The sequence below is a fragment of the Tamandua tetradactyla genome, chromosome 3, assembly GCF_023851605.1.
Source record: "Tamandua tetradactyla isolate mTamTet1 chromosome 3, mTamTet1.pri, whole genome shotgun sequence".
NCBI classification, from domain to species: Eukaryota; Metazoa; Chordata; class Mammalia; order Pilosa; family Myrmecophagidae; genus Tamandua; species Tamandua tetradactyla.
This window is the reverse complement of record NC_135329.1, coordinates 129,832,466-129,858,857: the sequence shown is the minus strand read 5'-3', so window position 1 is coordinate 129,858,857 and position 26,392 is coordinate 129,832,466. Positions and strand designations below refer to the sequence as shown.

At 33.4% G+C, this 26,392-nt stretch overlaps 1 protein-coding gene across 24 annotated transcripts in view; it reads left to right on the top strand.

Annotated features, from left to right (window-relative positions):
- BAZ2B (bromodomain adjacent to zinc finger domain 2B) overlaps positions 1 to 23,072 on the top strand; it is a 496,810-nt gene extending 473,738 nt beyond the window's left edge. For 10 of the 24 annotated variants that reach the window (XM_077153943.1, XM_077153961.1, XM_077153956.1 and 7 more), the window contains 10 exons: positions 2,342 to 2,997; positions 3,445 to 3,718; positions 3,892 to 4,047; positions 4,432 to 4,592; positions 9,077 to 9,387; positions 9,775 to 9,910; positions 12,176 to 12,322; positions 17,404 to 17,669; positions 17,926 to 18,069; positions 21,467 to 23,071. In XM_077153943.1, the coding sequence (XP_077010058.1) occupies positions 2,342 to 2,997; positions 3,445 to 3,718; positions 3,892 to 4,047; positions 4,432 to 4,592; positions 9,077 to 9,387; positions 9,775 to 9,910; positions 12,176 to 12,322; positions 17,404 to 17,669; positions 17,926 to 18,069; positions 21,467 to 21,620 (2,405 nt within the window). In that variant the 3' untranslated portion in view covers positions 21,621 to 23,071. Of the gene's footprint in view, positions 1 to 2,341; positions 2,998 to 3,444; positions 3,719 to 3,891; positions 4,048 to 4,431; positions 4,593 to 9,076; positions 9,388 to 9,774; positions 9,911 to 12,175; positions 12,323 to 17,403; positions 17,670 to 17,925; positions 18,070 to 21,466 lie in introns of all 24 variants that reach the window. The other 14 variants (XM_077153953.1, XM_077153960.1, XM_077153959.1 and 11 more) reach the window with 5 other exon arrangements.
- The last annotated feature ends 3,320 nt before the right edge of the window (positions 23,073 to 26,392 follow it).

Below are 26,392 nucleotides of genomic sequence, written 5' to 3'. Positions count from 1 at the left end.
TTACAGAAACAAGTGGAAGTTTGCCCTACTTTCCCTTCTAAAGGGGCTGCCATCTCTTCTGGTTCACCTACCCCCCAACACTTGAAGATTTCTAAGGTGCTAAAAAGAAAGGACAGAACAGAATTTCAAGCAACTTCATCATAACCAAACACCCTCTTAAGTGCACTACTCTAGGGCCTCTGTCATCCTAAGCACAGCTACTAAGACTAACCGTGAATTACCACTGACTCCAAGGAGGATTTTTTTCACTCTGTGCCTCTCCCTTCAAAAAAGCCATGATGATTAAGACTTTTTTGGGTACCAACTGTTGTACAAGAAGCATGGTAATTCAAAGTACTAATGATACGTATGATGCTATGAACAACAATGATATTGTAAGGGGTAGTTTGGAAGCAGAGAAGCAAGAGTGCACAGGATCTCCCAAGCCCTCATAATTGTTCATAGGATATGAACCCTCCAAGAGACAAATGCTATACTCCACATCTTGCTCTGTATTTATGGGTCAATCTAAAAAAGGTAGAAAGCATTAATTTCTCTAATAGTGAAGATAAAATGGATCAGGCCTAGGAAAAGCAATAGAGTGTATGCATACTGAGGGTTGAAGTCTATATACTGAGTGCACCCTAGGATGTGTAAAGCGTGTTGAGGCTTTCAGGGACCAGATCATACAGTGTGTCACTGGCCTTGGTTAGGGGTGTGGATTTTATTCTAAGTTGCAGAAAAGCAAATAGTAATATTCTATTTATGTAATAGTTCATAGGAATTAGAAGTTCACAAAGAAGAAATACCACTAAATCTAGGAAAAGACATTTCAGCAGACATACTAATGAGCTGAAAATGCAAATCTAGATTTTCAACTCCCAGATACTGTCAAAAACTATTTTTTTTAACTATTGTTAATAGTTAATAATAATAATAAGCTATTAACAGTATCCAGTTTTGCTGAGGGTGCAGGCAAATAGGTATTCTTATATACTTCTGGTGTGAGTATAGATTGGTTCGACTTTCTAGAAGGTAGTTTACAGGTGTTCTGGTTTGCTAGTTGCCAGAATGCAAATATACCAGAAACAGAATGCTTTGTAAAAGGGGAATTTAATTAGTTATAAGTTTACAGTTCTAAGGCCAAGAAAATGTCTCAGTTAAAACAAGTCTATAGAAGTGTCCAATCTAAGGCATCCAGGGAAAGATACCTTGGTTCAAGAAGGCCGATGAAGTTCAGGGTTTCTCTCTCAAGTGGAAAGGCACACAGTGAACATGATCAGGATTTCTCTCTCATCTGGGAAGGCACTTGGTAAACAGGTTGTCATCTGCCAGCTTCCTCTCCTGGCTTCCTGTTTCATGAAACTTCCCAGGAGGCGTTTTCCTTCTTCATCTCCAAAGGTTACTGGCTGGTAGACTCTCTGCTTCTTGGTTCTACAGCATTCTCTGCTCTCTCTGAATCTCTTGCTTTCTTCAAAATGTTTCCTTTTTTTATAGGATTCCAATAAACTAATAAAAACCTGCCTGGAATGGGTGGAGACACATCTCCACCTAATCCAATTTAACAGCCACTCTTGATTGAGTCACATCTCCAGGGAGATAATCTAATTAAAGTTTCAGCCATACAATACTGAATAGAGATTAGAAGAAATAGCTGCCTTTACAAAATGCGATTAAGATTAAAACATGGCTTTTCTAGGGTACATAACATCCTTTCAAACAAGCATACAGAGTAATTCAAAACCCTGAAAAATACATATCAGGACTCAGTAAGTTTATTTCTAGAAATTCACTGAAGAAGTGAATCAGAAAAAAAAAGTCCAAAGATATAAATAACAAAGACATTCATCATTTATATCATTGCTTATAATAGTGAATAATTGGACCCTACAAATATCCATTAAACAGGAGAAGATACATTTCATTGCCTGTTTTGTAGCCATTAAAATTTATGATGTAGTTGTTTATTGAAATGTAAAAATGTTCATGTAGTATTATTCAGAAAAGCATGTAGGTTAGAATAATATATATATGAGAAGATTCCCTTTTTTAATTTTATAGGTTTAAATGTGTGTGTGCATAGAGAACTCCTAAAAGAACTTATACAAAAATGAATAGTAATTTTTGTGGTACAGTAAGGCTTTGAATACTTATGTCTTTTATATTTTAATTTTTTAGTGATACACATTAATTTTTCAACGAGAGAAGATCTAATTAATAAAAAAGGAAAAAATGTTATTAGCTAATCTAGAAGAGTTAAAGTTCTTATGCATGTAATTTGAGAAATAGTTATAAATTATAATTAAACTGTAGTGGTTTCTTCTGGAGTAACTAATCTTCATAATGCTTTTCAATTTTGTAGGACTAGAAGAAATTGCAAAAGAAAAAGAAAAATTTAAAAAGGCAGAAAGCATCCAGGTCAAAGAAGAAATGTTTGAGACTGCTGGGGACACTTTACACTGTTTAAATAAAGATCATTGTCAGCAAAAGGAAGATAGTAAAGAAAAAGATAACACGAACCTATTTCTTCAGAAACCTGGCTCTTTTTCCAAATTAAGCAAACTTTTAGAAGTAGCTAAGATGCCTCCTGAGTCAGATGTTATGATCTCCAAACCAAATGGCAGTGCAAATGGTTGCACGTTGTCTTATCAAAACAGTGGAAAACATTCACTAGGCAGCCTTCAATCAACAGCAATACAAAGCAATGTAGAGAAAACAGATTCTAATAATCTGTTTAATACTGGTTTGAGCGGTCCAGGGAAATTCTACAGTCCTCTCCCCAGTGACCAGTTGTTAAAAACACTGACTGAAAAGAACAGACAGTGGTTTAGCCTTTTGCCAAGAACACCTTGTGATGATACTTCAGTTACCCATGCTGATATGTCAACTGCTTCTTTAGTGGCTCCTCCATCTCAGCCACCATCTAAGTCACCGTCACCTACCCCAGCCCCACTTCTTGGATCATCTTCTGCTCAAAATCCTATTGGCCTAAATCCATTTGCTTTATCACCTCTTCAGGTTTGTACTGAAGGTTTGATTCATTTTTATGTTGCTTTGTCTAAACTTTGACTCCACAAAGATTTTCCTTCAAGGTGGAATCAGTTGAATAGTTATAATAATAATCCTGACACAGTTGGAAAACTGAGAAGAGTCAGAATTGCTATCATCAAGCTTTATCAGAACTAGTGATTTCTGGTCTATGCCTAAGCCTTAAGCATTTGCTTCTTTAATTATTTTTTCAACTTATTACTGTTACAGAACGTCTAAAAAGAAAATGACTTTGGGGCACAAATAAGAACATGGAGTGTAACATTGTTGTTGGTATTGTATTTAGCTTTCCTGTAAATGTGATAAATAAATGAATGTATTTCCAGAATTTGAAAATTTTCAAATGCTAAACATTTTCCCAGACTTCTTAGTTATTTTGCTTTTATATTGTGTTTTGTTTTGTTTTGTTTTTGACAGATGAAAAGTGGCGTTTCTATGATGGGACTTCAGTTTTGTGGGTGGCCCACAGGTGTGCTTACTTCCAATATTCCATTTACAACACCTTTACCTAGTCTAGGATCTGGGATGGGATTATCAGAAGGAAATGGCAATTCATTCTTGACTCCCAATATTACCTCAAGTAAGAGTGAATCTCCAGTGCCACAGAATGAAAAGGTCTCTTCAACTCAATCTGCAGCTGTTGAAGTAGCAAAACCAGTAGATTTTCCTAGTCCAATACCTATTCCAGAAGGTAGGTGCATTTAGAGGGTTAAAGCTCCTCACTTTATTTCATTATTATAGATTCTACATTATAACTGAGTCTTTGATTATTTTATATATAGTTAATAAGTCTTTTGATTTGCATCATGCCATTACTTCATGTTCACACATCTGTAAAAAATCAACATATGTATCTTGATTTAGAAATGCAGTTTGGTTGGTGGAGAATTATTGACCCAGAAGACCTAAAAGCTTTGCTCAAAGTGCTCCATCTCAGAGGAATAAGAGAAAAGGCATTACAAAAACAAATCCAGAAACACTTGGATTATATTACTCAAGCCTGCATCAGGAATAAGGATGGTATGTACCTAAAAAAGCTGTCTGCTCTCTTGCTTAGTTATAAGGTGATTAATTCCTTTAGTTTAACACTTAGTTTAGTATGTCTTTATTAAGTTATTACTAATAGACATTTTTCCTATTTTGCTCAACAGTAACTATTTGTATTTCTTAAATTGCTATTAGTTTCTTTTCAGTTTTTTGTACTCACAGACATATTGTTTTTTATTTCTTAAAAAGAATATTCATACTTTTAATAAGAAGTTATCTGCATGTGTCAAATGCATTTGTGTGAGTTAAATTCTATATATATGTATATGTCACCCCTGAAATTATATTTATAAGGAAGAAATCAGCATGAGGGGACAATAAATCAGATTTTAAAAATTAATTTATTTTCAAATATAGTTGCTATTATTGAATTAAATGAAAATGAAGAAAACCAAGTAACGCGAGATGTTGTGGAGAACTGGTCAGTAGAAGAGCAAGCAATGGAAATGGACTTGAGTGTTCTTCAACAGGTAGAAGATCTGGAAAGGAGAGTTGCATCTGCAAGTTTACAAGTGAAGGTAAAATTGACTTGGAATAAAATATGTTTTTAGGATAATGAAAAGGAACTAATATTTATTGCATACCTACTATTTGCCAGTAATTGTGCTAAATGTTTACAAATTTTATCTCTTTTAATTCTCAAAACATTCCTGAATTAATTTCCCTCATTTCACAGGTAAAGAACCAGGCTCAGAGTAAGTAACCTGTCCATGGTCATATAGTAAATGGCTAACTGTGAATTCAAACAAAGTCTGTCAGGCTTCAGGGTCTATGTTCTTTTTACTTTTTTAATGTTCTTTATTGTTTCTTTAATGATATTCAGAAATAGTATGCCTGGTACAAAGTCCTTTACCACAAACAGAATCTATAGTTTTTTCCCATGATAAGTGTAATAATATAGTACAAATCCCATCAAACTCTAGCTGTAGTATCTCATAAACTTCTTATGTGCAAGCCATGTATATTAGTCCAGATTTTCGATTGAAACAGAATGAAGCAGAACCAACAGGACATACGTATGTGTCTGTGTGTGTGTGTGTGTGTGTGTGTGTGTGTGTGTGTGTAAATATTATAAGACTTATTATAGGAACTGGCTCATATGGGCATTGCCTAGTCCGAATTTCATAAGGCAGACTACAAATTGGGAACCCAAAAAAGGTTTCAGTGAATTCCCCAGGAGAAGCTGGCTGACTGAAGTAGAGACAGAAATTCTTCTTTCTGACTACCTTTTAAGGCCTTCAACCAGATAAAACTTTTCTTAATATTGAATGCAGTCCCATAGTCAGTTGTAGATGTAATCAGCCATAGATGCAGTCAACTGACTAATGATTTAAATCCACAAAATAACAATCAGGCCAGTGCTTACTTGATTAAACAACTGGACACCTAGCCAAATTGACACATGAACTTAACTATTACACCACATTAGATGTCAAACTTACTCCATATAGTTTAAATTTGGAGAACAATATAGATATATCCAAATAACTTTTATATTAGGATTCACCCACAAATTCACACACACACACCAAATATATGTGTAAAGTTTTTATTATTTTTCTACCAAGAATTACCCTGTCATAGGTAATGATCAGAATTGACCTCCAGAGGACAGGCGAAAGGAAAGAGAGATGGGAATAAAAATTTTCTTAACTGATACTTGTGGTATCTCTAAGAATAAATGGTTGGGTGACAAATAAGCTTGAAAGGGAAGGACAACTTTAAAGGTTTAGCAAATTTATTCCCCGTGTAATGTGATTTGATATTTCATTTTTTATTCAGAAAGAGAAATTTATGACATAATACCATCTTATCTAATAACTGAAATTTCATTTCACATTTAGTTTAATATTGGCATTTAGAAACTTTTGAGGAACTCCGAAAATGCAGTTTAAGTATCCTTTTCTTGCCAAAAACCAAATTACCAACTTTGGGAAGGAAAAATGTATCATTTACTGAACCTATTGTGCTAGCAAACTATATGTGTCTTCCTCCTGGTACTGTAATACAATATAAAATGCCTCATTTATCTGGCATCTTCAACAAATGAACTCTTCTACATAAGTTAATTTTCTGGAGAAATGAAAAATACTCCATTTAGTGGCATAATTTTTTAAACATTTTTTATTGTGAAATATAGCATGTATACAAAAAAGCAATGAATTTCAAAGTACATTTTAACAAGTAGTTATAGAACAGATTTCAAAGTTTGGTGTGGGTTACAGTTCCACAATTTCAGGTTTTTCTTTCTAGCTGCTCCAAGACACTGGAAACTAAAAAGAAATAGCAATATAATGATTCAGTTGTCATACTAATTTGTTAAATCCTATCTTCTCTGTTATAACTTCTCCTTCTCCTTTGATCTTTTTCCCAATCTTTAAGGATATTTGGATATGTCCATCCTAACTTTTTTCATGTTGAAAAGGGGTGTTGACAGTAGGGGATAGGGAGTTGGAACTGGTCTTGGAGAGACTCGCACCTCTGGGTTTCAGAACTTATCTGGCCTAGGAACTATCTAAATGTTTTACGTTTCTGAGAAATAAACTTAGTGCATGAAACTTTTGTAAAATCTCAGATAGAGCTCTAGGTGTTCTTAAGGATTAACAGGAATGATGTTGATTGGGGGTTGGCAAACCGTGACAATTAGCAAGAAGTGCCATAATTGTTAACATGTTTGTTGGGTCTCTTATATTACATATTTTACTGCCTTGTTAATTTGAAAATAAAGAATGTAATTTATATTATTTTCATGGCATGGGAACATCAGTATGAAGACCAATTATTAGGCAATTAATCCCTCAGGAGATGTGATAAAGTTATACCCCTACACTAAAGGATCCTAAAATGTTTTGCTTTCTAAACTATTCCACCTGCTTTCTATAGTCTGTCTTTTCCCTCTCTTATGGTCAATTGTTTATACTTGCTTGTTTACATTTTATTGGTTCTACTAGTCATATTTTCCGCCAACTTGTGGTTATAAATTCTAATTGGTTGTAGACTAGGAAACATATTGTCAAGCTTTTTTAAAGTATGTATGAAGTCAAAATGTGAACCTGAGACATTTTCCTAGTGACATACTCAGAGTTTGGTGTATTAACCTTAACACATGATAGCTGCTAACGTGTTCTTGGCTATTTTCTCAGTAACTAAGTTAGATTATTTTCCTACTAATTGTTCTATATTATTTAAAGAACTGAATTGCAATCATATTAGTCTTGAAGAAGAGTCTATAAATACAAGTGATGAAAAATAAAATAGTAATTATTTTAACTATCTATAAAGAATTTAATACTTTTTTTCCCTTAAAAAGATAATAGTTATGTTTAACCTGAGAACTTAGCCATTGAAGACGCATTAAGCAGGTCGCCTAGGACTATTTATGTACCTTTGTTTCTGTTTTTTTTAATACTGTTAATAATTTGGAAGTTTTTTTTTGTATTGTAGGAAAATCTGAATCCCTAGTCCTAGTTTTATTCCTGAGAGTTTACAAAAAATCTAATCATCCTCTCAACTCCTCTAAAGACAGCTCTTATGTCTCTTTTTAAGTGTTCTCTTAGATTTACTAGTTGTCAACCAAGTTATTCATAAATGTATTAACAGGACAAGCTAAATATGGAGTCCTTGGACAATGGCACTTAGGACCTTTCCCAAGTTGACAATCTCTGTTAATCACCATTCCCTGGATACGGTTTTCAACCGTATAGATTTCTCCAACTCTAATCTACGACTCATTTTTTTTTTTGAGTTGTCAATTAACATTTCAGAAGTAAAGATATACTATGTTTACAGAGTTCACTTGGCTTTGCAATTTAGTGTCCATTTCAAAATATAAGCATGAAGTTCATTTGATGTGACTTGTACCTGATGCATTTATTCATACTACTCATAATTCTACCCTCCTTTTCTAAACATAAATGCTCTATTAAGTTCAAGGGAGTAAAATGATCCTAATATATAAGTGTATAAAATAATTATCTCTAAAGAGATTTAATAAAAAGGATGATATTCACTCTGTTTTTCATTTAATAAGCACTTACTAAGTACATATTCTACATCAGATAGTATTCATCACAAAATTGACTAAACTATGGTTCCTGCCCTTAGAAAGCTTGACATATGTTAGGAGAGGTAAGATATATGTACATGTATATGCAGAATCTATGAGAGAGAGAGAGATAGATTGAGATATTTGAATGTCATGGTAAAAATCTTGGACTTCATTAAACAATAGGGAATCTGTGAAGGAATTTGAGCTAGAAGATCAGTATAAGCAAGCTAAGTTACAAGAGCATTCATTTATTCAATCAGTATATATGTAGGGTGCCAACTATTTGCCTTTACTATGCTGGAGAGAAAATGAGTAAAGGCAGACATGTTCCCTGCCCTCATGGAATCTAGAGGTACAAGGGTGTTAACCAAATAATCACACTAAAATTGCATCCATGCCAAGACTATGGAGCGTTATATACAGTCCTATGTGAGTCTACTAAAGAGGGATTTATTTCCTGAATATCAGAGAGCAATTCCCTGTGGTGTTAACTAGATAAAGAGGACCAAGGGGGAAAAAAAGCCATATGGACAAAAGTAACTGTTTATGCAAAAGTTCTGTAGCCAGAGTAAAATGGTATACCAGGGCCTATACAGAAAAGCAGCAGAAAGAATAAAAATGGAAAGTAAGAATAAGGTTTAGTGGCTACCAGGGGGCTCCCACTTCAATAATCCCATGGAATTAATAATTAAAATTAATAATTTATTCTAAAATCCTTAAGAATTTGTATTATACCCTTCATAGTATCAAAGGTCTTTTGCAGACTTTTCTTACAACTATTTCTTTTAATTTTTTGTTCATGTATCTGCCTAGCATTAGGAAAGATGAGGTAAAAACTTACTATACAGATCCTTGAGAACTGCTGGTGTCAATTTCTGTGTTTTAAATGAAGCTAATTCACCCATCAGGCATTTTGAGAGGAAACTGTAATAACACTATTCTCTTGATATGTAGGGTTGGATGTGTCCAGAGCCTGCATCAGAAAGGGAGGACTTGGTATATTTTGAACATAAGTCATTTTCTAAATTGTGCAAGGATCTTGATGGAGAATTTACTGGCGAAGATGAAAGCAGTGCACATGCACTAGAACGGAAGAATGACAACCCCCTAGATATAGCTGTAACCAGACTGGCTGATTTGGAACGGAACATTGAAAGAAGGTATCTGAAGAGCCCCTTAAGTACCACCATTCAGATCAAACTGGATAATGTGGGCACAGTTACTGTCCCTGCTCCTGCACCATCCATTAGTGGTGATGGTGACGGGTAGGTTATTGAGATTAACTTAAAAAATTATTGTGCTTCTTTGCTAATTGGAGCCTATTTTCTATTGCCTGTTATCTATGTATCTTCTTGTATGTCTGTGATCCATATGGATCATGCTATTTGCATGATGCTTTGTAAAAACATTTTTTTGTTGTTATGTGCGCTGATAATCCTGCAAAGTGAGCTTACATTTACCTGGTTGTGACTAAGCTTTGAGGCACGTAGCCACAGTCTCTGCACTACATCAAATTTAGTTGCTTAAACCTTATACTTACTGGCTGTTACATGTTTTTGTCATTGCTTGGCTTTCAGTGTTGATGATTGTTTCACATTCAGTAACCATAAATGTGGACATGACCTACTTAATTTTTCTATATTTCAATGCAGAATTGAAGAGGATATTGCTCCAGGGCTCAGGGTATGGAGAAGGGCATTAACAGAAGCTCGCAGTGCTGCACAGGTAGCTCTGTGCATTCAGCAATTACAGAAATCAATAGCATGGGAAAAATCAATTATGAAAGTTGTAAGTGTTTTTATTTAAGAAATACTATAACTAATTTACTTTGTCCTGCTTTTTCCAACCTACAGATCTTTCTTAATTATATATTATTTATTGCCAAAATAATGTACACTTTGAGAATTTGCCTAATTCTTAAATAATTTTGACATTTTCCTCCTTATTTTGAGTGTTCTGAAGAAACCTGCCAAATGTGGTGTCTTTTATTTTTTAAATCTTATTTCTACCTCCTTTGACTATGCTTATAACTCTAACTGAAGTTGTTTCCTATATTTTATCAGCATAATTGTTGTTAACCTATTCAGATCAAACTGGATCTAAATACTTTGAAGGCCCTTTTGCTCTGGTAAACATTCCAGTTGCTAACATTACCTGCTACCTTCACTGCATACCTAAAATGTTTTTTGTATCTCTATCAATTTCCATTTCTTTTAATGCTAAGAAATTTTTAAGTAATAAATACAAAATAAGCAGAGAGCTCTCAGCTTGTACACTTGTATCATGTATTTGGCACTGGAGGTGATTGACGTGAAGACTAGATCTTTAGTCTCTGTTCTGATAATTTAAACTGTTTTTTCACCTTTTTGGTACAAATCCAATTAATTATCACATCATGAGTTCCTATTTGTACTAGTCACCAAAATGGTATCTGTTTAAAATAAAAGCTATGTTTCATGTATTTTCCAGAGAGACATTTTAAAAAATCATATACAAGTATTTTAAATATATCAGATTATATACAGAGGCATCTATGATATACAGATTTTATCAGTTACTATACATTTACTTTTGAATTGCAGAATAACCATAAAATTCAGACATTTGAAATTTGTTTTCATGAATTACTTGGGGTGAAATCCCTTTATTTAAAGTAGTTGTACCATCAAGAAAATAATGATCCTTAAATAAATTATCCTTCATTTTTACCTCTATGCTTAGACTACTCTAAGCCTTATTCATTCTATACAAACAAAAGTGATTTCTTCTATGGTTTTTCACTTCTTCCTACAATTTCCACACAATAATGAACCTGCAGTTTTCACAATGCTCAAATTTAGTTTTTTTTTTCCCAATCCAGAGTAACATTTATTACAAGTGTTAAGGCATTATTCTCTGCATCTGGAATCATCTTTACCAAGTTAAAAGAAACTATCCTTTTAAAAATAATCAAAACCAGTTTTAAATTCTTCTTGGACAAATAATATTTGGTGGACTCTAGTATCTAATGTTGCATTGAAAGTAAACAAATTAAGTTTAAACAAGTAAGCTCTTTTGTTTTTAAGATTATATAAATAAATAAATGTCAATATAAATGATTTCCAGTTTAAATGTTTTTAATGTTATAAATATTGATTGCAGTACATTTTCTACTGTGACTGAAAATCTGAACTAAAAGTCAAAAAAATGTTTTTATCCTTTTTTAAAGCCATCTTGAAAGTTTTTACTTGTCTCTTTCACTTTTCTTCTTTCTCTTTAACATTGTTATACAGAGTATATATGCATGAAAAAAATTTTCTCTTTGCAGAATTTGAAGTTCTGTATTACAGCTTGATGGTCTTAGAAGTTTTTCAATAGAGAAGAATTGATAATAACAGAAAATAAATCATGGATCTCTTAAATTCTTTCATTTAATTTACTGTATATTTTTCCCCTTAGAAATCATTTTGTAGATGCATTTTATGTACTTGTGGTGCATATTTAATATCGAGTTGTTGTGACTTTCAAATTTCCTGGTATGGGTCCATTTCTAAACCAATAAAAATAATAGATGAATGATTCAATAAAAAAAATCTATGAATATCTTTTATTATTATTATATAAAATTCTGACACTAATACAAGTTTCCTCATTTTGCTCTTTAAAAATGACTCTAACCCTTATTTCTTTCTCAGGATGTCATGAGGATGCTAAGACAATCAAAAGATGAAATACATTTTTAAAATAACACCATGTACTAAAGCTCTTCATTGCTTTTTGTGCTCTAATGTCATGTTAATTATTTCATGTTAATGTGTACATGCTTCTGAAGTGTGTGCAGGCATTCAACCTCTAGCTTTGTTCTTTGCAGTGTACCTGAAATGTGCATTTACCCCAATAGAATTGCTTACCCCGTCATGTGGTCCATATCTGTGTAATGAGAGATACATAGATGTGTATGGCTACTATATATTTGTTAGCAAGCGGAATGTTCATTACTAATATAGATTAATATCCCAATAACTATTTCTCAAAGCAGAGAGTTAATTTTAAATGATTTTTCATGTATTGTAGTACTGCCAAATTTGTCGAAAGGGAGATAATGAAGAACTGCTCCTCCTTTGTGATGGCTGTGACAAAGGCTGTCATACATATTGCCATAGACCCAAGATTACTACCATACCAGATGGGGATTGGTTTTGTCCAACTTGCATTGCTAAGGTAAGGCTGATATAAACCAAAACTTTTTAATTGCCAGATACAAATTCAGAATTTTATAGGAGGTGAGGTTGTGCAATTCATATACCATAAAATTTACTTTTCAAAAAGGTACTATTCAGTGGTTATTAGTATATTCACAAATTTGTGCAACCCTCATCACTATTTAATTCTAGAAGATTTTCATCATCCCAAAAAGAACTCTCATGTCCATTAGCAGTTATTCCTCATTTTCATCTCCTCAGCCCTTGGCAACCATTAATCTACTTTCTGTATCTGATTTTGCCTTTTCTGGACATTTTATATAAATGAATCAGATTATCTAAACTTTTCTATCTGGCTTTTTTTTCACTTAGTATAATGTTTTTAAGATTAATTCATGTTTTAGTATGTATCAGTTCTTCCTTTTTATGACCAAATAATATTCCATTATATAGATAGCCACATTTTGTTAATCATTCATCTGGTGATGGGCATTTGGATTGTTTCTCCCTTTTAACTATTATGAATAGTGCTGCTATGAACATGTATGGACAAGTTTTTGTATTTACATATGTTTTTAATTCTCTTGGGTATATACCTAGGAATGAAATTGCTGGGTCATGTACTAAGCATATGTATTTTAAGTCATTTTCTATTGACAATAGAACCCTGTGCCCTCTCATACCAATTAATTACGAGCGAAGCAATATGATAAAATCAAAAGAAATGGGTATCAGCAGTAGAAGGTAAGGAGTAAAAAAATTAAATGGTTGAGCATGGATTGAGAGCCAGATCCTTTGTTAGGCAGTCCCTCCCTCAGTGTGATCTCTTTGTTTTGTTTTGTTTTGTTGTAACAGTGTGGTCTCTTAATCTCAGTTACAGATATCTGCTCTGTCCACTGCCCCCTTTCTTTACAGCTCACTCCCTCTAGAACTTCAGCTCCAACCATCTTTTGATCTCACCAGGACCTTCAATTCATTTATCTTCATACCTTTTCATTGGCCTCCTCCCACACTGTGTCCTCTCTTCCCTTCTAACCTTGCCTATTCTGTGTCAGTATCTCATTATCATAATCATTAGCACCTTTGCCTCTTTCACTTGGTAAAACTATAATTCTGGGTAATCCAGTCTGTCTTCTACAGCACCTATGCCTGAGTATCTGAATCTGACTGTAGAAAACACCCAATCCCTTTAAATTCAAGATATGTAACCTTAAGAGGGCCTATAATGCTGCCTGGGGATCATTCCTTCTCTATCTTATTAAACCTCCAGGCTGCCCCATCCATCCCCACTACCACCCCGCCATTTTTATTCTGAGCTGATAACATTACTCCTATTTCACCGAAAATGAAAGCCATCAGAAGAAAATATCAGAAGATCGTGCCAATCTGACATCCTTCCTGAATGAACTGCTTCTTCCCATGAACTGCTAGTACTCCTAAACCAGTTCCTCCTCTTATGCCTCAAATCCATTCCCACTCAGCCCGGAACATTACTCCAGCAACTCTTTCTTTTCCTACATCATCAGTTTCTCTCCACTGATTTTTTTCATCAGTCTACTGACGTGCTACTACTTACCATCTTAAGAAAAATAAGCAATAATCCTCTTCTGGCTTCACTTCTCCCTTGATTCACTTCCTCCAGTTTTCTCCTTCCCTTTACCAAAAAATTCCTTGAAAGTTTTCTGTTCTGAGTCTCTCCAATCGCTCTTCTCCCGTTCTCTCTTCTCCCATTTTCTTTTAAACTTACTCCAATCAGATTTCACACCCACAGTTTCTCCAAAATTGCTTTTTAGCGACTGACCTCCACATTGCTAAATCCACTGATCCATTCTTAGACCCCATCTGACCTATCAGTTACATTTATAGAGTTATACACTCCCTCCTTAAAACACTGTTTTCATTTGGCTTTTAGGATACTCTATTTACATGATTTTCCTCCTGTATTTGCTTCTTCTTAGTTTTCTTTGATGGTTTATCTGATCTCCCTGATGTGTAAACATTGGAGTACGTTGCTTTTCTTAGCCTCAAAGTAAAATGGGAAAAGTATCTGCTTGGCAGGGATTTATGAGGCCAAAACCAATTATGTATGTGTAAGATTTCTATAAAGGATAAGGTTCTATGAACTGTTTATATTAATACTTCATTATATTTTAGAATAGATTTTATAAAATAGCAAGTGGTCCCTCATGGGATCATAATTACTAATGATCACTTTTTAATTTCTCATTATTTGATCATTTTTGTCTTATATAGCTAAATGTAGTCCAGCAATGATCTTCACTGGTTTCACATAAATTTTCTTTTAACTTCATTACCTTTAAGTTATAAAAAGTTCCTTTAATATTTTATTAATTCTGAATACATAAGTGTTTTAAGGGCTGTGCTATCACCTGCTAGGTCTGTAAATGGTCTTGTTTTCAGTAAATCAAGAGACAAGATCTGTTATCTCCTCTGAACCTTTCTATGTGAATGTACAGTTTCTAAGCCTCTGCTTTTTATGGTTTGTTTAAATGTAGTGAAATAGATGTTCTATTTCTTATAAAAGTAAAAAACAATGATATTCTAACATTTGAACTTAATATTTTAGGGAAAATTAAGGTTTTAAAATATCAAATATCCTTCCTGTTAATTCATAGTTATTTACAGCTATTTATACTACACATTTTGCTCTCAGATGGCTGTTTCTATAGAGATCATTGTGACTAAATATTTTTATTCCGTGTGTCTGTGTGTATATATTTATATATATATATGTATCACAGAATCGAAAGACTTGTATGTATATACATATTTATGCACATTCATAGACACACACATACAAACACATATCACGCATTTCAGACTCCAGTGCCTACAAAAGGCAAGCAAATAACATTAAAAAGTTTATTAGCCCTCTGGTGGGGATTGTGACAAATGGAAGAGTCAAGTCCCCGTCTAAATGCGGCAGTCATCACTTAACTCCAGGCAGTCATTGTTGTATAGAAATGTGGGGTCAAATAACTGGATCTTCCAATATTTCAAGGGAAGTCAGGATTATGGACATTTATGTATGTATTTCCAAATTTTAAATGTTGGCAACAAATTCATAATTTTTACAAGCACCATATGATCCAAATAGCACATTCTGGACCTGTCTCTATAGCCCATTAGCTTCCAGCTCACAGTTTCTGATGTATAATAGCAGTACAACCTTAAATGTATACTCTGATAGGATCTGCTTAAGACCCTCTGAAATTCTTTTTTTTTTTTTTTTTTTTTTTAACTTTTTTCACATGGGCAGGCACCGGGAATCGAACCCGGGTCCTCTGGCGTAGCAGGCAAGCATTCTTGCCTGCTGAGCCACCGTGGCCCACCCCTGAAATTCTTTTTTGAACTTGAGCTCTCAAAAGATGGAGAGAAACTGGCTCTCTGCCCAAGAAAAAAGTAATCGGGTAATAGTAAATAAAAGCTTGTTTTTAAAGTAAAGGCATATATACTATCTAGTGAGACGGGCTAATAAATGTTATTTATTAAAGTGATAGAAAGACTTCATTGTCTTTTTTGCAACATTGCAAGATTCTTTTGACACTGTGATTTAAATTTCGTATTTTCTTATAGTGATTGTTCATTTGTTAAGAAATGATCCCTAATATTATTATAGTTCAAATAGGAACTAGATGTTTTTGGCCATTATTTATGAAGTTTTATTTTTATTTTATGAAATAGAACTAGTCAATCTAATTTTATTTAATCTTCATTAAATGGTCTTCTTCCAATATTCTCAGTGTAATATGAAAACAAATAATCAGATTTAGTAACTGTTAATGGATAAGAGACTTAGTAAAACATTTTAATTATTTTAGTCAGTTACAAAAGATAGTGATTTTCTTACATGGTATGTGAGACAGTGTTGAATATATAGTTTACCTTATTGTTTTAGTCAATTAATGTATCTCCTTAATTATATTTCTATCCTGCCAATAGAGAACTAGATAATTACAATTGTTTAAATAAAAGAACAGTTTTTTAAAATATTGCTTGAAAGCGTTATGAAATCATCAAGGAAATTGGTCTAAAATATTCCAAAGAAATGTTTTCAGTCAAATTCATTTCAAGAATACATTCATTATTGCTGAACTGGTTATATGACTATGCAATCTAGGATTTCTTGACAGTCTGAGTAAGGGGGAAATAGTTTTCCAAAAGAAGGTTAGCACAATTCTGGGGAATCAAAACAAAAACATATACTACCAGTGATTTTACAGATCTCTCTATAACCTATGATATTGATAACATTTAACTCTCAGAAGACTGACTTATTTCTCTATTTCTAAATTCAGAGGGCAGGAGGGAAACCTCATTGTTTCATCAATGTGCTGCTTGCAATGTCATGATTTGATTACATAAGGCCATACTGAATTTTTTAAATGTAATTTCAGAGCTAGCAACTCTCAAATTTGCAGTTGTGTGTCTTATCTTTCGCATTTTACTGATCAAAAAATGTGGTCCACAGATATTTGTCCAGAGTTCCATAACTAGTTAGCCACAGGTCCATAATATTCCTCATGCCATTTCTTTCCATGTTGTTTTCCTCAAAAACAGATGTCTTAAAAAATAAATAAATAAATAAATTTCCAGTAGAGCTGATTATTTTAAAAAATGACTTTTCTCTATTTAACATTTCATTAGCTCTCTTTCATGTTTTGGCTTAGCTTTTTATTAAAGTCTCTTCAACTTTAGTTTTGTTTGTGCTTACCTCTTTAAAATTACATTGTGTTCTAAAAGAGAGTCCTTTGGTAATCTTTAAGTTCATTCGGTTAGAGACCTAGACTAAAGGAATAGACTGAAACTGCTGTTAAGTTCTGTAGTACCAAAGATGGATCAACATCTTCAGGTTTTAAGAATCCTTAAGATGAATAGATTTTTTTCATGCTTTGAGTCTATCCTTACACTATGAGAGAAAAATATTCAGAATTTTCTTGAAAATAATAGAATCAGCAACTTTCTAGATCAGAGATAATGTCTTTTATTTGTTCTGTCATACTTTCATAATTTAAAATAATAGGAGCTCTGTAGACATTTGTTTTCTTGTGCCTTCATTTACTTTTTTTACATTAAAAGGCAAGTGGTCAAACTCTGAAAATCAAAAAATTTCATGTCAAAGGAAAAAAGTCTAATGAGTCCAAGAAAGGCAAAAAAGTACCCTTGATGGGTGATACTGAAGATGAAGACTCTGCATCTACAAGTAGTTCATTAAAAAGAGGAAGCAAAGACCTCAAAAAAAGAAAAATGGAAGAAAATACTTCTATTAACTTGTTAAAACAAGAAAGCTTTACTTCTGTAAAGAAACCTAAAAGAGATGACTCCAAGGACCTTGCTCTTTGCAGGTATTATCTCAGTTTTCAAGAACTATATATTCGTAACATTCCATTTTACCTGTTTAGGATCCTTTTACCACATTGTGTTATGCTTGGGCAATTCACATAACTGAAAATATGTAAAATCTATGATATAAGCAAATGCATTACTTTCTTTTTTAATAAAGTAATTTGCATTGCCTTAAACTGAAAGATTATAGTAGAAAGCTAAATTTATAAATAAGTCTAGAGCATAAATATTGATTTCAACCATTATTTTCTTCAGTATGATCCTGACTGAGATGGAAACTCATGAGGATGCATGGCCTTTTTTACTTCCTGTAAACTTGAAACTTGTTCCTGGTTATAAGAAAGTTATTAAGAAGCCTATGGATTTTTCCACCATTAGAGAGAAACTAAATAGTGGACAGTAAGTAAATCATTTCAATTTATTAAATGTTTATTGCATGCCTGATATGTGGTGGACACTTTTCTAGGGAGCTAAGGATACGTTAAAGAACAGCAAAGATAGAGGCCCTGACTTTGGAAAATTGCATGTAGGTATTTGGTTAGAGTAGTATAGTCTGAAAAACAATACAAAATAAAATTATTTAAGCAATTAAAAAGCTAAGTTATAATATAAACCTGCGTGAAGCCCAAACTGAAGCTCAACATGAAGCCCAAACTGAAGCCCCAAACCCAGACTGGAGATTAAGGAAAAATGTCAGAGAAGGCTCTCAAAGAAAGTAACATGCAAGCTAGAGCCCCCAAATAAAAAGCCTATGTTGTGAATCAGTGGAATATTGACACCATCTCATGTGGATTTAACAAAAAGTGACTCTATGGTACTTTCAGATTATCATAATCTAGTTGTAGAAGATCACTGGAAATGTTAAATATGGAAAGCTTTATTCTGAGTTGTAGGAGAATACTGAAAATACATGTATTAACAGTAGAAGAAAACGTATTTTCTCCTTTCTACTATATTCTCTTTGTGATCCTATCCCAAGAGTAAAATGACTCCCTGGTTATAGTTAATGATCTTTGTTAGACCAACACAAACTCCTGCAGCAGCCTTTAGTGGAATTTTGTTGTTTCTACTAAGTAGCCCACTTTAAAACCACATGAATGAGTATAGAACAAGCCCACACAAAGCCAATCCACATGTGAATAGCCAGAAGCTGTGATGGTATCATCATCACTTCTTGGAGGCTGAAATATCAGTCTTTCAAAGAGTTATATCTACTTTGTTTTATTTTCAAAAAATTATAGAAGTATCCATATTAAATCTTTTAGGAAAAAAAAATTTAGATAGCCATCATTTAGCAAGAACTAGAGAGTATTAAATTTAATATAGAATGATAATGGATTTATTCAAAAATACACATTTTAAAATATCTTTTTATGAGTATGTGTTTTATGATGCTTAATAGCTTCACATGCATTAAAGATATTGTCTTGTTTATATTTTATAGATACCATTTCACAACAAAAAGTAATTTAAAAAAATTACAGAGAACTTCCCAAATTAAAAAAAAAATTAAACCATTAAAACTCGTGGTTCTAATGTGAACCAAACTGCAAAAGCGCCGTCCATGTGTGGACTAGTTCTTCTGTTTTTTCTACCTATCAAAATAATCAGATGTTTAGAAGAACAACATGATGGACTTTGTAATGTCCATGGCCAGTATAAAGACATTCACATGAAGACTTTGTTAGTGTTTAATTCTTGACTTTATCTGCTATGATCCTCCAGTTTCTGGATAGAGAATAAACCTAAACTTCAAAATCTCCAGGACTAACAGACTTAGAAATTAACACCAAATTGCCAAAAGAGCTACAAAACTGAACTCCCTATTGAGAATGAGTTCTGGTGAGAGGGGGAGATAGGGGCACAGCAAAGGCAGGCATAGGAAAGCAGCTTTGTGTGCTCTTATTTATCTTGCCAGCTGTGTGGGAAGCAAAATCCAGTGAACTCGGGCTCTTTTAACTTTTAGGTTGTTTGATTAACCCAAATTAATGAGTTGGGATCAGAACTCACAGACATTATTTCAAATTTGTAAACTAGAAATTTATAGAACAGAGGGGAAGATGTGTATGCTTTAATGAATCTTTCTGAGCTCCAGCAGTAATCCCAGTCCTTTAAAGGAAGGATATATATGCAGGTATTATACTTATTTTACCTGTAATTCTCTCCTGGATTCTGTTCTCCCTAGCATTCATCATTAACCTTTTCTAATACTAAAGAGCAGTCGGAAGAGGAAATATCCCTTTAAGTAACTTTAAAATATTTTATTAAAAAGGTCCCCACCCATGGGGGTACATGCTAGGCCCAGACCCCCTGGCCTACCCATCCCCCCCCCTTCCCCAGGCCAAGTGGGCCCATGGTTATAATAATAAATAAATAAATTGTCTGTACAGCCAAAAAAAAAAGGTCCCCACCCATATTGTATGATTCCATTTATATGAAATATCCAGAAGAGGTAAATCCAGAGACAGATTGGTGATTGCCACAGTCTGGGGTGGGCGGAGGTGGGGGGGCAATTGGGAAGTAACTATTTAATGGATACAGGGTTTCCTTTGGAAGTGGTGAAATGTTTGGAACTAGACAGATGTGACAGTTGCACAACATTGTGAATGTACTAAATGCCTCTGAATTGTTCCCTTTAACACAGTTAATTTTGTTTTGTGAATTTCACCCCAGTTTAAAAAAATCATCCCTTAAAGTCCAGAAAAATGGATGAGGTTACCTAAGGACTGAGTCAACTGTTTGTGAGCCTGTTACAGATAGAGAACTTTTATTTCTTTATTATTACACATTAGAAGGAGAGAGGGAAAGGTTCTACAAGGTTTTTAATTAAAGAACTAGAATTCCACTTTTACAAGATCTTAGAGCGTCAGTACTTCACAGGGACTTGTAATGGGTAAATTTTTAGTATTCAGCTTATCATAAGTTAGAATTAATTTAAAATTTTAATTTCTAAGAGCTGTCTTTCAACTGTATTGAATTGTCTTGCGTTGAATTTAAATGGACCACTCCCCTCTTACCAATAAGTTTAGGTGGATTCATTTCTTTCTGTTTTCTTCTCTGTGTTCTACAGAGAGAAAGAATTGGGCTTATACTACCAGAAAAATACTGAAGCAGCTGTCTTACTAAAAGGAATTTTCTCATAAGTTTATTTGTGGTGAAGGGATAGCATCTGCCTTTTTTTTTCCTTTTTATTTTTTTTTCCTCTTGTTTTGTATCATCCTGCACCAAAGCTGGAGCAAAATATCTTATTTGGAGAGAGAAGAGAAATTGGGAATGGGGGAGACTTAACAGAATGGCATATCCTGGCTTGTCATTGTAAAAGTTCAGGGCAAGTATATTATTTATAGTATATAGGCTGCATTTGCCTTATTTCTACAGCAACTAAACATTTTTGAATGCTGATAATATATTTGAAATATCAAAGCAATAATACGAAACTACAAGTAATACAGTTGGTCAGAGGAGTTAATAGACTAGTCAAGTGGAAAGAGTCCTGTCACAGAGAATTGTGATATAGGTCAAATAGGAAATGGGTTATAGAGAAAATGTCAGCTGGTTGAAATGTGTCTTGATCTTCAGAGAGATCTGTCTTTAAATGGTGGCAGAACATAAGGAATTTTTGTTAATGTTCCATTTATAAAAGGATATCATAAATTTTATATCAGTTTAAATGCAGTTATCCTAATATTTTCTTTTTCCTTTCAGTTTTTTTATTTTACATTTTATTACCTCTTCATTTATTTATAAAAATAATCCACAATCACAAAGCAATCTTTAATCATGTGTTTTCTTTTAGGTATCCAAACCTTGAAACCTTTGCCCTAGATGTCAGGCTTGTTTTTGACAACTGTGAAACCTTTAATGAAGATGATTCTGATATTGGCAGAGCTGGCCACAGTATGAGGAAATTTTTTGAAAAAAAATGGACAGATATTTTCAAAGTGAGCTGAAGTTATAGTAATCTTTTTTTTTCCTTTTAAATAAGGAAATGAGACCAGCAATGTGAACTGTATTTACATAAACGTGCAAGGCACATACATAATGACTTTTTTTTTCCCCTTAGAGTAAGTGTCAGAAAAATATCAGAAGAATAATACCACTTTTAAAGGCTTCACTCCTACAACAACCAAGGCCCTTGGTTATTGGTTTGTGTGATTTGTCAGCTAATTTAGGTAGAACAGGGAAGCACACCCAAAGAATTTTCAAAGGAAAGGGTGTTATAGTGCAATAGCAATTAAAATATATCAAATCGCACTGAATATTCAACACCAGAGCTCTAACATGGGAAATGGTTTTCCTTTCCCTCTCAATAAATATCTATTTTTCATTTTTTTACTTTGTAGTTTATTTTTTAGTGAATGTATTTAATTTTATGAATTATTTATGATTAAACCACATCCAGAATCTTCGTTTTCTGTGAAAAGGAAGAACTAGAAAATTGCTTTAAATCTTGAAAATACAACAAGGAATGTTTTAAAATATAAAACAAAGCCAAGTTAAACTGTTTACACTGATGTGCTATAAAAGCACTAAAAATAAACTTTACTGTAGAGTTACAAGTACATTTATATATATGTTGCTGCATCACTTGTGTAGTTAAATTGTATTTCAAAAGACAGTGAAGAAAAATTGACCTGTATATACTGTTCATTATTGTTTATATTAAGTCTTGTTTTAAATATGTATTATGTGTATATATTGTTTGCAGATATTATTGTTTATGCCTTAGAGGGATTGTAGCATTTTATTTTAGTTTGGAGGTAATTATAGTTATATAGCTTGTACAGTGATTATCCTCTACCAACACTGTGGCGTCTCCTTAATCTTGGTAGTGCCTGCCTTTGAAACAGGGTGTAGGGGATATTAGTTTTCCATTTTTCTATTTTGTTATATGATTTTAAGCTACCAGGGCCTAAATTAAAGTATAATCATTTGTATCTACGTGGAATAAAATTGTGACAGTTTCCTACACGCACACAGTATTTTTTCATAGAAACATTTCTCTCCCATTTGCCTTGTCTCAGAAATAAATTTAAAAGACATTTGTAACCACTGTGTTTTAACTACTGTGTGTTGTGGTGGCCTGTTGGAGGCAAATAGATCAGAATTTTTTTTGTACCTATGTAAGAGTACTTGAAGTTTTATTTAAAAATAAGATGTTGTGGAAAAGGTAGCATTCTTTTTTTTAGAAGTGTTATTTTTCACTCTGTGTGGCACGGATACAATAAAAAACTTTTACAAACAAGTTTTTAGTTTTTCTTAATGGATATAAAAATATATTCTTGCCAAAAAGACAATTAATTTAAATTTTATTTTTACAAAATCATAAAAGAGGAGCAGCAGAGTGTGGTTGAAAGAGCAGTGGGCTGGGTGAGAAGAGAGGGTTTAAATCTCTGGACCTCCTTGTTTGGTTTTTATTTTACATTTTTAATATGCAAATATTAAAATACATTTTAAAGTTTTGTTTTGATATGAGATATGTTTCTTTTGGTAGATAGATAACCCAGTTGCTAATAAAAATTAGATCATATATATTAGTCTAACAAGTCACCAGATACAAATCAAGCATTCAAGAAGTATATTTGACACTTTGCTGGGCACCTTGCTGGGCTCTGGGATTGGCAAATAAAATCCAGGTCCTCCCTTCATGGAGGTTATAGCTGAGTAGAAATGGCCCCTAGATAAAATCCACTGCTTATAATAGCAAAGGGAGGACAAAAAAGTTTTGAAGAAAATATTTCTAACTTTAAAAGCTCTGAAGCCACTGGGTATTTTAAAAAATCCCTAGATTGTTTGTGTGAAGACTAGTATGAAACCAGCTGCAATTACATAAATATGTCAGTTTCTGTCAACCAAATATTGCAGTGATGCCTTGAGGCTGGTGCCCCATTAAAACTACTAGGTAGAGCAGGGACCAAAGGGCACTAGGAATAAACTACCTGGTTTTTATGTTAATAGAACTGCCAGATGCTCCATAGGAATTCTTCTGTGATTTTGCTTTTTTGCCTTAGGAATGTTAAATACTTATGTTAATTTCTAGTAGATGGTATATAAGGGACTTGATAATATGCTAGTATCTCAGGGACCCATAGATGAAAAATAAAATATCTGAATAACTACACACACACACACACACACACAAATCAAATAATTTTTTAAGAGCAATAATTCTCTTAAAAATAAATAAATTATCCCTAGTAAAATTGTCTACTTTGAACTAGTATCTTCATTTACTGATACTCAGCAGGGGTAGCTACTCAAGAAGTAGTGGGCATGAATTCAAGATCCCAAAAGGGCTGCAGTTGGACTAAGCAAAACTGCTACTGTATATATGTGGATCATTTCTTATAAAAATGACTGGTGCATCCTCAGTGGGTGTATTCTCAATAAAACTGCTGGCATTGTTTTCATCAAACATAAAGAAAAATCATCCAACACTCTGTTATCACATAATTACAAGTATGCATAACATATATTTTCCTTATATGAGAAATTAGGCTTTAACCTGAACCTTCTCCCTTTAGTCCTAATTGCTCTACTTTTTGTATTTTTTTTTTTGCATGGGCAGATTCCGGGAATTAAACCCGGGTCTCTAGCATGGCAGGTGAGAATTCTGCCACTGAGCCACCGTGACACCACCCTCTACAAATTGTTTAAAAAAAAAATAGCTTTCCCTCAACTTAATATTTAGATTGTCACTCAAGTAATGACCAACCAAGGATACCATTCAAATAGAATCTACTACTGTTAAAACCCAGTTTGAAACAATATATAGACAGTAAATTAATATTTACTGGGTTGTTAGCAACAATGAAAACTAAACAGGGTAAAAACTTATTTATGTGTATATTTGAAACTCAAAAGTTATATTCCACATATAAAATTTGTTGTAAAAACTAATTGTAAAAAAAAAAAAACTAATTGTAATCAAATTTGTGAGGATCTAGTCTATTTTGGGTATCTTGGTGCACCCCTTTGTGCTCCTTCTCTTTTCCATCCCCTCTATACACCCATACTCTTTTAGGAGGTTAGAAACCTTGTTCTTTTAGCCTTCTCCTATCAAATACACCCTCAACAAGAAAACCTAAGATCAATCAGTTACTGCTCCTTGCAAATTTAATTTGCAGGCTAACTCTCTCAAGATTATTTGCATTTGAAATAGCTCTAGCTGAGAAATGGAAAAGGTTGGTATTCTTTAAAAAATAATTTTATTCCAAGTAGATAAGCTATGTATTTTTTTTATTAATTAAAAAAAGAATTAACAAAACAATTAGAAATCATTCCAATCTACATGTACAATCAGTAATTCTTAATAACATCACATAGTTGCATATTCATCATTTCTTAGTACATTTGCATCGATTTAGAAAAAGAAATAAAAAGACAACAGAATAAGAATTAAAACATTAATAGAAAGAAAAGAAAAAAAAACAAAAAAACAAAAAAAAAACCAAAAAACTTATACCTCACATGCAGCTTCATTCAGTGTTTTAACATAATTGCATTACAATTGGGTACTATTGTGCTGTCCACTTCTGAGTTTTTATATCCAGTCCCGTTGTACAGTCTGTATCCCTTCAGCTCCAATTACCCGTTCTCTTTTTTTTTTTTTTTAATTAATGGAAAAAAAGAAATTAACCCAACATTTAGAAATCATACCATTCTACATATGCAATCAGTAATTCTTAACATCATCACATAGATGCATGATCATCATTTCTTAGTACATTTGCATTGGTTTAGAAGAACTAGCAACATAACCGAAAAAGATATAGAATGTTAATATAGAGAAAAAAATAAAAGTAATAATAGTAAACTCAAAACAAAACAAAACAAAACAAAAAACCTATAGCTCAGATGCAGCTTCATTCAGTGTTTTAACCTGATTACTTTACAATTAGGTATTATTATGCTGTCCATTTTTGAGTTTTTGTATCTAGTCCTGTTACACAGTCTGTATCCCTTCAACTCCAATTGGCCATTATCTTACCCTGTTTCTACCTCCTGCTGGACTCTGATATCAAGGACATATTCCAAATTTATTCTCGAATGTCTGTTCACATCAGTGGGACCTTACAGTGTTTGTCCTTTAGTTTTTGGCTAGACTCACTCAGCATAATGTTCTCTAGGTCCATCCATGTTATTACATGCTTCATAAGTTTATCCCGTCTTAAAGCTGCATAGTATTCCATCGTATGTATATACCACAGTTTGTTTAGCCACTCTTCTGTTGATGTAGATTTCGGCTGTTTCCATCTCTTTGCAATTGTAAATAACGCTGCTATAAACATTGGTGTGCAAATGTCCGTTTGTGTCTTTGCCCTTAAGTCCTTTGAGTATATTCCCAGCAATGGTATTGCTGGGTCGTATGGCAATTCTATATTCAGCTTTTTGAGGAACCGCCAAACTGCCTTCCACAGTGGTTGCACCATTTGACATTCCCACCAACAGTGGATAAGTGTGCCTCTTTCTCCACATCCTCTCCAGCACTTGTCATTTTCTGTTTTGTTGATAATCGCCATTCTGGTGGGTGTGAGATGATATCTCATTGTGGTTTTGATTTGCATTTCTCTAATGGCCAGGGACATTGAGCATCTCTTCATGTGCCTTTTGGCCATTTGTATTTCCTCTTCTGATAGGTGTCTGTTCAAGTCTTTTTCCCATTTTGTAATTGGGTTGGCCGTCTTTTTGTTGTTGAGATGAACAATCTCTTTATAAATTC